This window comes from Camponotus vicinus, unplaced genomic scaffold (genome assembly GCF_025532165.1).
Source record: "Camponotus vicinus isolate PSW18456_S1 unplaced genomic scaffold, iyCamVici1.0 SCAF_3, whole genome shotgun sequence".
NCBI lineage: Eukaryota > Metazoa > Arthropoda > Insecta > Hymenoptera > Formicidae > Camponotus > Camponotus vicinus.
In genome coordinates, this window is record NW_028141967.1 from 16,711,381 (window position 1) to 16,723,484 (window position 12,104).

A 12,104-nucleotide genomic window follows, 5' to 3' on the forward strand; every position below is an offset into this window, starting at 1 on the left:
TTGGAGAAATCAATTGATCGATTGCTCGATTAAAAGGGAAAAACACGTCGTAACCAACATTCGTTGTTACAGTTTCCGGCGGCACGGTTTTCTAGTAATTGCACGGGGGATGATCGTTATGCACTTTTTAATCACTGTGTCTGTAGTCTCGGCGCGAACGTACAATATTGTTCTCGTCGCTTTTGTTTTCTGCGCACGCGTCTATTTAGCGACTACCTATTCGAATATTCGATTGTGTCCGCCTTGGGCTGTGAAACCGCTGCGAGCTGTAGATACGTTTCAGTCAAACTTCTACTTTCTCTCGTTTCATGATACCGTACCGGTGGGTTGAATGCATTCACGAATCTATGTAACTTCCGGTGGCGACGCGCTGCCAGACGCTGATAACCCTTTCGCGCTCCCCGAAATGTAAAAGCGTCTTCGGAAAGACACGTTTACAATGTAACAACGATAAGGAAATTAAGTGACTTTATATGGCAGAATATCTTTTATGGGCATTTACCATTTTGTGTTACATTGAGAATCTCAGAATTGCTACTCTTCTTTTTATCTATGAATTCATCTTCAAGAAATAATCTTTTTTTTAATTTGATTAGAAATATTAATGCTTGTGAGCATCTCTTTTATTGCGCGTTTCCTTATATATTTTTATATATTTTTTTTTCTCTATATAATATTTATATTATATTATATTAATATTTATATATTATATTATATATTATATTATATTATATTATATTAATATTATATATTATTTTATATTAATATAAAATATGTATATAATATTATGTATAAGATTACACATGCATGTGGTAGAATAATTTTTGGCCTTTACAACGTGAAAATCTCGATGCGCGATATTTTGAAAGTCAAAATGTGTTGTTAATAAATATTGACATTAATTACTTAATTAATGCACGTCAGTAAATACAATCCTTATATAATAAACATCGATATAGATATTTGTTGTCGCGTAATCTAAAGTTACGCAAGAATTGCAGCAAATTTACATGTAAATTGAGAAATAGTCATTATTAAGCGGTTAATTTGTTATGAAGTCTGTCAAGCGTGCCATTTGAAATATATTCGATATAGCACATATGTCAATATGTATTATGTATATTTGTGAAGCTGGTGCAGCATTTCGCTATCTATATTAGCGATTGCAACTTATGCTCGATCTAAATTTAATTATATCAAAATAAATTAAATTAATTAATCCAAACTAATTTCTTTGCTTTAAATATGATTAATTCTAACCATTCATGAAAGAAGCAAGAACATTTTCGATTCAAGACAAAATTGAACATATGAAGCGATGTATAAATATACTGCGATATTTACTTAAACTTTATTTAAACCAATGATTGGCGATTCCGGCGAATGCTGGAAGCATCGAGACGGCAAACATATTAAGTAAATTCGAAACATTTCGCGTCGCGACATCGCAATTTATCGCACTTGAAATAACATCGCTATGAATTTCATCGTATTATGCCAGGCATCTAGAAGGCTCGAGCTGCTCGCTTTACGACGTTTTCATTGTGGTTCCATAAAGCTGCGTCCGATCATAGCTGATGATGATTCTGACGATTGTCAGCGTTCTATCCTCGACGGTCGTTATCGTAGCTGTCGTCACATGACAGTAAAGCACAATTCAGCCGCAGTTGCATTCGAATATGGCATACTGATGCTTCGCAGATCCCTCGAGCCGTAACGGCGTAAACATTTGCGTGTATCGAGCGAATGCGCGTCGCGGAAAATCGCGGCTGCACTTTTGGCTGGAATTGCGCGAAAATATACCGAGGCAAATGTAAATCGGCAACCGGGCTTCTGTTTCATGAGGCGACCTTGTTTGCATGTTGACTTGCATCCTTGGCACTCTTATCGCAAATTTGCGATAAGCCAAGAATTTCATAATCTCTATGCGGATTTAGCGGCTGTTTGAAATTTCCTTAGGTTACAGGCAATTAAATTTATATAACACTTTACACAGTTTATTTGCTGCAAAATGTATTTGTCGAATTCTAATTTTTAGATATTTGAATGAAATAAGAGATAAAAGTTTTGGATAAAACTAAAGATCTAGTTTTCTTTTAACAAATTCATGAGAATGTACATCTTGATGCCATATAAAAAGTTTTTAGTGTTAAATAGACGATAAGAATATTTGTGTTCTACTAACCAAGATATTTTAAAAATAGCAAAAAGCACACACGATTTCGAGTGCTATTTTCATTAACATTTATTAATTAATATGACATGATACATGTGAATAAATGTAAATATAAAATATTATAAATGCAAGATAACTATGTTACAATATTAAAGTTGCTTATATTTTATTTAATATGTGACATTTTATTTTTTAAAAATATGTTACAAAAAATATAACATGTGTGTTATTAATTTTATACATGAAAAGTAACACATGCATTTGCAAAAGTAATCTAAAGATTGAAAAGAATAATTTTTTTTGCAAGAGAAAGGGATTAAGTTCTCGTATGTCCATATTTTTATCGATTGAAATCTTCCGATCCTCTAGTTGTTGCAACGCGTGTTTTTACCCCTTTTTTAACAAAAATAGAACTGATGGAAACACACACTGGGCCCTTTCAATCTCTAATCAGCCGATTAACGGTAACTATCGATATTGTTCACAAAAATATACGTCAGCGTTCGGAAAATTTTACAAGAGAACATATAATACATTTTAACTCGTTATATCTTCATAATGATTACGTACGGCAATTCAAGACGCGGACATTGAATTAGCGCCTATTGCCGTCTGTCGCAATTTCCGCAATTGCATAGTGCAAGTTGCGAAAGTTACAAAATTAGCACGATCGATACGCTACCGCTCGGACGCCGTTAATCCTCGTTTGCGGCCGGAAAAGAGTCCATCGAAAGTTTATTCGCGGTGTAATATCGCATAAAACCACAGAAATTCCAATATTATTCTATTACATCGAAACTCTAGTGACATTGTGTTCAAAAATATGTTTAATGTTCAGTTTATGTTTTAATTAAATACTGTACGTTATGCATTTATTTCTTGGAAAATAAAATTTTATTTATTAATTTATTTGTAATTTTTTATTGTTATATATGTGCAGACGATAATGGATCGCCTAACAATTTATCGCACAATAGTAATAGTCATTTGTATTTATAATAGAGTTTTCTTTTTATTTCTATATTTTGCATAATAAATTTTCAAGTTAAAAATTTTAATCCTGTTATAATTTATAAATTTAATATTTTTTCTTAACAAAATCTTTTAATATTATATGCTGATTGAAAAGAAAATAGATATTTGGCACAAAAAGGACTAAGTAGGGATCTAGTATCTGCATAGTGAGAAATAATTGTTTATATGAAATTCTAGAGAAATCTCTTATACTTTCTTTTATTTAAAGAGAATTTGAAATCAATGTTATCTATATACATATAAGATAATTATAACAATATAATATTTTATTAAAAGAAATAATAGAAAACTAATTGTTAAGATCTGGATTTAAAAAATCTAAGCATATTATAAATTGAAAGATGCAAACATATAACACAAAATCCTTCTTATTAAAATAAAGTTTCTACATACTTTGAATTAATTTAATTATAAACTTTAGAAATATTTTATTATAATGTATAAATTAATGTGTTGTGACACATACACAATAAGGAGATTTAAAACAATATATTAAAATATAGTAAAAAAGATAGTATCTGGTTAAACTTTTGCTACAAAAAAATGTACATAATAAAATGCTTTGATAGTAGACTTTTTTATAATTTTAGAATTAATGTTTTAGCAGATATTTTACAAGAAAGATTAAGCTAAAAAAGATGGCATTTAAAGATATGATCATATCAATGCCTTTTTATAATTTTAAAGTATTAAGAAAAAAGAATCATATAAAAATTAAGCAACACTGGTTAAGGAAATTATTTGCGTTCACTGGTTGCGCACAGATTTCTTGCTGCATAAAATAACACTATGATTGTTGCAGGTCAACCGTAAGAAAAAAGTAAAGTTAATCATGTAGTTGTATGCAGCGTCAATAAGGTTGCATAAGGTCGTTTATTTATAAAGACGCTTAGAAAAATACAGGGCGAAAAGAGCTATGTTTATTTATAGTTCCTCGTTTGTCCAGGATTATAAATAAATGATTTGAAGTATTTCAACTGCTAGTAATATTGCTCGCTATAACTTAAAATTTACGAGCTCCGTAACCTTTTATTTTGCATTTTGTTTTCATGATTCAACTTCACTGTAAATAAAAAAGTAAATGGTGTGAAAGATATATATATATATATATACATATGCATAGTCTGTCATATTTTTTCGTAGATTATCAGAGAAAGAAATCAAAACTATAAAAAAAATGACTTCTTTATTTTTTATAGATATTTAATCATATAGGTTATATAATTACATGTAATAGAAAAATTTAATTTCTATATGAATAATTATAAATCTTAAACATATACGTAATGTAAATATATATATATATATATATATATATATATATATATAATGTGTTATTTATGTTAAAATATTTTATATACATGTATCTATATAAAACTATTAATTTATATAAATATTTTATTATAGATATTTCAAATATTTTATTAAAATTGTAACTAAAATTAATTGTTACTAAAATAAAATTTTATTAAATTAAAACAAAATTTTATTAAAATAAAGTATGAGAAATATTTTTTATACATGCATTATATATATGATAATTAAAAATAGACTATCGTAGAGATAAAGAAGCAATTAATTTTATAAGCAATGAATAATACAATAAGTTATAAATTGCTTATGCTATAATAGCTCCACCGATGTCTGATACCTCCTCAGACCTCTTCTTCTCTTCTCTTGTTTGCTTTTGTTGTGATTTTTTATGACTTATTCACTCATGATTAATTACGATTACACGCGCGATTACTATATTATAAAGATTGCACTATACTTTATATGATACTCCCACTAATCATATGAAACTTTATTATATTGCAACCAGAGAAAACTGTGTACAATATAGAAGTACATTATCTGCAGAATGTATGCTAGAAATATGTCGTATTGATTTTGATCAAATAAATCACGTAAAATATGCGTTTTAATATATCACCAATTTTTAAATATTAAATTTTCCGTAGAGTTTTAATAATAAAGTCTAGTTACTTGATAATTATAATATGTAAGTAATGGTTATTGTCTTTCCTCCAGTAATTGTAAATGTAACTTCTCTTTTTAAAAATATTAAACATGCGTTGAAATAAAGTAAACACTAAAATGAAACACATATTATACAGGGTGACCCATTTTAACTTAGGCAGCCAAATAACTCGAAAAATAAGCAAGATAGAGAAAAATGTTTTAGACAAAAGTTGTATGGTTTCGAGGGGGCCATAAGATGGTATCATTGGTTTGACCTTGAAGAGTCATTTGAAGGTCACGTGAAGGTCACTTCAATTTTTTTAAATGGAATACCCTATATATTTTTGTACATTCTTGTAGCTTATTTCGAGAGCTTTCCAAAAAACTATAATTAAGTACCTTTCCGTTAAGTACTTTTTGAGTTATGATGCTTGAAATAATTTCTTAATTTTACATAAACCGTAAAATATCTTGTAAAATATTCATTTTTCGATTATCTTACCTTAATACTTTTATGTACAAAATAATGAGAGGAATCAATTGGTGTAAAGAAAACACATAGTTGTTTTTAAGAAAAAATATGGAATTGTTAATTGCAAATTACATATTTTTTCTTCGAAACAACTATGTGTTTTCTTTACACCAATTGATTCCTCTCATTATTTTGTACATAAAACTATTAAGGTAAGGTAATCGAAAAATGAATATTTTACAAGATATTTTACGGTTTATGTAAAATTAAGAAATTATTTCAAGCCTCATAACTCAAAAAGTACTTAACGAAAATGTACTTAATTATAGTGTTTTGGAAAGCTCTCGAGATGAGCTACAAGAATGTACAAAAATATATAGGATGTTCCATTTAAAAAAATTGAAGTGACCTTAACGTGACCTTCAAATGACTCTTCAAGGTCAAACCAATGATACCATCTTATGGCCCCCTCGAAACCATACAACTTTTGTCTAAAACATTTTTCTCTATCTTGCTTATTTTTCGAGTTATTTGGCTGCCTAAGTTAAAATGGGTCACCCTGTATATATAAAAATAATCATGTGTATTTATTGAAAAGAACTTATAATTTACGTATATAATTTTCAGACACTTATTTATCTATTCATAAATTACAAAATGCAGGATAAAAAGTTTTGTGGCTTAGGGGAGATGAAATTAAAGAAAATCGAAAGAAAGATATTGCTTTCCGTTGAAAGCAAATCTTCTTGAGAAGAATTTTTTTCAGCGGCAAAAATTTACGTAAAATATTTGCGACGGCAAATTCGGTCATTTGTCAACCGGAAGCTTCCTCACGCGGCGTAAAATGGGGATTTAAAGAGGCACGATGAAGTTCGAGCGCCATGTGTCACGTCGCCAAGATAGAAGTTTATTCTGGCCTTAGCGGGAATTTATACGCGGTGCGGAAAGCTGCGCGTATACTTAATCCTGAAATAATACAAATACTTATCTCCTGATGCGATGTATCTTATTTATTCCGATCATGTGCGTGCATTTTTACGATTAAAATCGTTACGCTTATGTTTCGAAGCAAGCATTGAAATAATTATCAGATTCTGTAAGAAATAATAAAAAAGGCAATTAATTAATTACTTAAAAATTAAATTCTATTAAAATAACGAAATGTCGATATGTTTTTATTATATATGCTTGCTTGAAAAATTAAATTTTTTAAATAGATTACTGGGAGAATTAAAATTTTTAAATCTTGAAGTTATAATATTCTTGATATTTATCGTATTTTTTATCTTAGAATTTTATAAATATTAATTGTAGTTATATACAATTAATTATCATATAAGTATAGTGATAGAAAGTTCATTAAATCTTTATTAATCATTAGCTTTGTTAAGACCAGCAGATAAGGAGTTAAAAGCAGCAGTTAAGTAATACGAATTCTCCTTTTTTTCTTGTTGCAGAAAGCCAGATTGGCACGCATTAGAATTGCGAAGGCGTCGAGCGGCGCCGCCTTCGTGAGCAAAAAGAAGGCAGCGGAGGCGCGTTTGGCCGCTCAGGAGAGCGGGCTGCAGCTGGAGGAGTTCTGCAAAGAGGAGGATATCTTTGAGCTGCAGCATCATCACCTACTTCGTTGCTTAGAGAAGACCACGGTAAGTACTTACATCTTTGTCTACTAACAGCTGCATGTCGCGTTTTTGTGGGAATTCTAAAGCCCTCTAAGTCTTTGTCAGGTCATTCTAAAGCCCTTCAAATCCCCATCAATAAATTAACTTTCCCACGTAAAGGATGCACTTTGTTTTTATAATACGTCACTTGAACGACGATCAGATAATATTCTTTCTTCATAAATTGCGCCATATATATATATCAAAAGAAGTTAGAAGTTTCCGATCTCTGAATGAAGAAAATCTTTTAGAAAGGTGCATAAGTTACTTCGACACACTTACACAAATACTGTATGTTCTATTTGAAATATCATTTTTTTAGAATTATACCAAAATAAAAAAAATTATAATTGAAAAAAATAAAAGTAATACTGAAAACTTATATAATAGTTAATTAATATTCTCTAATACTGTGGAAAGAAAAATGACGTTTAATGAAATTAAGAACAATTCATTTCAAAATATGGTAAAGAATTTTACTATCATTATTTAAGGTTTTTCAAATATTCGCATAAAGCCGAGTGACAAAGATAGATTAATCAACGAAATGATAATTAATTATTCATGAAAGGGATGTTCTTTCACCGTGAACGCGAAGACAAACTCGCACAAAAACGTAATCTATCTCTAGCGTCTGTTATTAATCCCACTGACGCGAAGCGACAAAGCAACTGCATCCTCGCGAATGCATCTGTCGACGCTTCCGCTTCTCGCGCCAGAAATTTAATGGGTATCTCATCTCGAAAATCTGGTAGACTGTTTCGCAAATACTGCGCGCGAATAATTTGAATAAACCTACGCCCCGTACTCGTCTAATTCTAGCTGAACGGGAGGGTTGTTGATTATGTGAACGAGGGTTGCCGCGGGATGCGGGATGTAGTCGCTATCGAATTCGAATATTCGGGAACCAATCCTCGTTTACGGATTTGCTGCTACATGTATTATGAGATCGGATATATTTGGGATGTCACAAAAAAGTCTCAAATTTTTCCTGTAACACAGATCAAGATACAGAATTAAGATACAATAAAAACATAAAACTAGATATGAATATATAATATTAGAGAAGAAGATAAAATAATATGAAATAAGACAATATTTTAGTGGACACGAATGCATATTGGGAAAGAAGATAGAAAAATATAAAATAAGACAGTATTTGAATAATAATAACTAATTTTTTTTAAGAAAAATATATAAATGATATAGTTTTAATATAATTCATGTTTATATATCACTATATAATTAAAATTAAAAATTAAAAATTATAAGAATAATAGTCTATTTATGAATCATAAATATGTATATTTAATACTTTATATTTTTCTATATATCTTCTTTTATATTCTTATACGTAATAAAATAAGAGACTATAAAAATTATAAGAAACAAAAAAATAGGAGAAATTAGAAGCTAGAAGATTAATATAAAATACAAATGCATTTTTCAAAGAAATTTGATTCCGTTTTTGTAAAAAGATTTATAGTTGCGGATAATGGCTTTTTAATGCATCTTACTTATGTTGAGCATATTTGTGTACGCGTAGATATGCAAACTACAATTATTAAATCAACCGTGACGTATATGATGAATACGTGGAAGAAATTATAAAATACGCGTCACGATTTGTACGATAGCGTAATAGCAGACTGTACAACATCCACGTGGGAGGGAGAAATTAGTTTATTACGCCAGAGAGGATTAGAGCTTTTGAATATGCGTACAGAATATACAAGATGATATGGGTCACAACCTATGGAAGTTGAATGTAGGTTGATTCGCCAAATTCGATACAGTTTGATATTTCAAAAGAAGGGACGTAAGAATGCTTTTAGATAATGTAGATAATGTAGATGTACACATATGTGCGAGTAAGATCTTTAATTAATTAATTAATTTCTCGCAATAAATTCTTGAATTCATTTTTTGGAAATTTTTATTTATTCGTATAAAATTCTTGCGCGCTTTTAAACTTTGCAAAATTGAAAAGAATAAACTTATAAAATTATAATAATATTTAAAATATATATAATAGAAGAGATGTGTATTTGCGACAGAAATACAAAATACAAAACTTATTCTGTTTAACTCAATTTTAAAAGTTTAGAATTAAAAATTTTATAAAAGTTTCAGAAATTACCTAATTGCACAGAGAAATCTGTGCATCTTTCTCTCCATTTTATTCTAGTTTATTTTCATTTTAAATCGTTATATATATATAATTTCTAATTTTAATGATTTTTATAATTTCTATTTTTTATTTCATCTATTTTTACATGTTTATATTTATCAATTATGTCACCGATACTAGAAGTTACATTTCTGATAAAGAAATTGATATTAAATAAAGATTATTATAAATTTAAAAAATTGCATAATTTAGTATATTACAATTTTTTCATAAAAAATATGTTTCTAAAATAATCAAGATAATGGAATTAAAGGAAAGGATTACTCCCAGTAACACTGGCTATTCATCTTTTATAAACTGAATGTCAATAGAACAATCGTATTAGCTTGTATATTTGCCCTATATACCGCAAACGAAGTACCATATATCTGTAGATAGATAATTTTAGTCTGCTTTTAGGTTGCTTTTGTTCCTTTGGGAATTCCGCTTGTATCTTATACATTAGGTAAAGGGACAAATTTTGGTTATATGTAGTCGTGTCATTTGCGTAATATTATAGGGCAATTTATATTTTGCACAAACAATATGGTAATAAACAATAAGTTAATTTAAATTTGACGAAAGCTCTTTATATTATATGATATTTTAGTGTTAATTTTCAATATTAAATTTTTTAGTGCATTTTTTTATAACTTATGATATTATATGATTTTGACACGTGTAATTTTTTGCTATCTTGGAAATTATATAAAAGATATAAAAGCTTATATAAAAGCTTTAATATTAATAATATAATATATTATCTACAATTTATTTTTTATATAAAATTGATTAAGAGAAAAATGTGTTATATTTGCTAATTTTAACGAATTATAAACCAAATGATGAGTAAAAAAATATTATTTTTACAATATTCAAGGGTAATATACTCAAATAATTAATTTTAAATTCAATTTGATAATCAAAATCACGTTGATAATCAAAAGCAATTGTGGATATTTAGCTATTGACATACGGTAAAATGTTTGTATTTAATCTGATGATTTTTACAGACAAATTATCGTTATATAGCTAATTTTAAATTCAACATTTCTGATATTGCGATGATAATGTCATTTGATGGGTACTTCTTATATTAGAGACGATGACGTCGCCGGGCTACGGATTAGGTTTTCGATCGATTCGTTGTTCACGTTATCCATCCATGAAACTGGCGAATCTTTAACTCGAACTTCGAATTTATACCTCGCAAATCCTGTAGAATGTTTCCTGAGAATGCTTTGTGCGATGTTCGACACGAAGATGTTTCCAAAGAAAACGAACAATTTCTGCTGATCAAAGAACAACGTAGCGAACTTGCCGAATGCAAAGCGAAACACGAACTGTACTCTCGGATGCGGACATGAATTGGTCTAGGTACTTGTTTAATAAACCGAATACGTGTTGTTGAAAAGACAAATCAATGCATCTTCTTTATTCTATTAATTTGTAATGTTAACATTTTTTTCTTACTTCTAAAATATGTATCGATTGTTTGAGCCAAATGCAAAATACAAACCATCCCAGAAAAGGCACAAAAATGTTTATCAAGTCTTCTTTGAATAAATTTGGAAAAATAATTTTCCTTAAAGTTTGTAAAATATAAAGATTTAATTTTTATTGATTTTTAAACATTTGAAAAAAATGAGAAATGAAAATTAGTTTAATATTCTTTTTAAGATCTTTTTAATATTCCTTTTTAAAATTAGTTTAATATTCTATTTTTTTGTTGTATAAGATTTTGATAAAATGTAAAACATGATAATGTGTCGATACAGTGTCGATATGTCGATAAATTGGAAAATAAGTAATGCCAAAATTTTCGATATTGGAATTCTTCGTAATGAATGAGATTTAAACAGAGACTTAAGAGTTATTTTAAATCGAAGTTTATAAAATATAAATTTACTATATGATTATGTACTGTAAAATGTCATTTTACAATAAATAATTATTTTTCTAGGATGCAAATAAATAACAAATTACTCTTATTTAATTTAGAAATCTATATTTTAACAAAAAATAGATTTGAGGGGATGATTATAATATAAAGAAATTTATAAAAGATTAAAATACCTTTAGTTTACGTATATATTTGTAACACACAACATATCATGTACATATTTTACTCAAAATAGAACCTAGCATATCACATAAAACAAAACTGAATAGTTATTTAACAAGATTTCCTTATAACAAAATAAAAATTATATCTGTTAAATATTTTTTGTCGAAAATAAGAGAAGAAAAGGAAGATAGATTTTCAAGAAAAGAACACATTTCGCATGATATGTCATAAAAACGTTCGCTCAGAATTGGATATTCTCACCTAGACCCGTCACATACAGATGCATGCGCTACCAAAGTGCATACTAGATGCACCTCTTTACGTCATCTTGCTCTAACATTTCTACAAACGCAAAGATATTTCGAGAATCCGACAAGAGATAGAGTGGTTCTCTCTTCTTCATGTGGATATTCTGGCGGAATCCTTGTGCCTTTCATGCGAATTTGCATTGTTATACGTGAAGGGAACGCATCAAGGTTGTACTAAGGCGATGAAATAACGGGTAATCAACATTTCAATTTACGAATTATGCACTACCTTTGTGAGCAAGTGCAATAATT

The 12,104-nt window shown here is 28.7% G+C and overlaps 1 protein-coding gene across 11 annotated transcripts in view; it reads left to right on the top strand.

Annotated features, from left to right (window-relative positions):
- Nucleotides 1-12,104, top strand: part of Shal (potassium voltage-gated channel protein Shal) — a 286,553-nt gene that overhangs the window by 48,066 nt on the left and 226,383 nt on the right. For all 11 annotated transcript variants that reach the window (XM_083093271.1, XM_083093269.1, XM_083093270.1 and 8 more), the window contains exon 3: nucleotides 7,103-7,291. In XM_083093271.1, coding sequence (XP_082949397.1) covers nucleotides 7,103-7,291 — 189 coding nt within the window. The remainder of the gene's footprint in view (nucleotides 1-7,102; nucleotides 7,292-12,104) is intronic.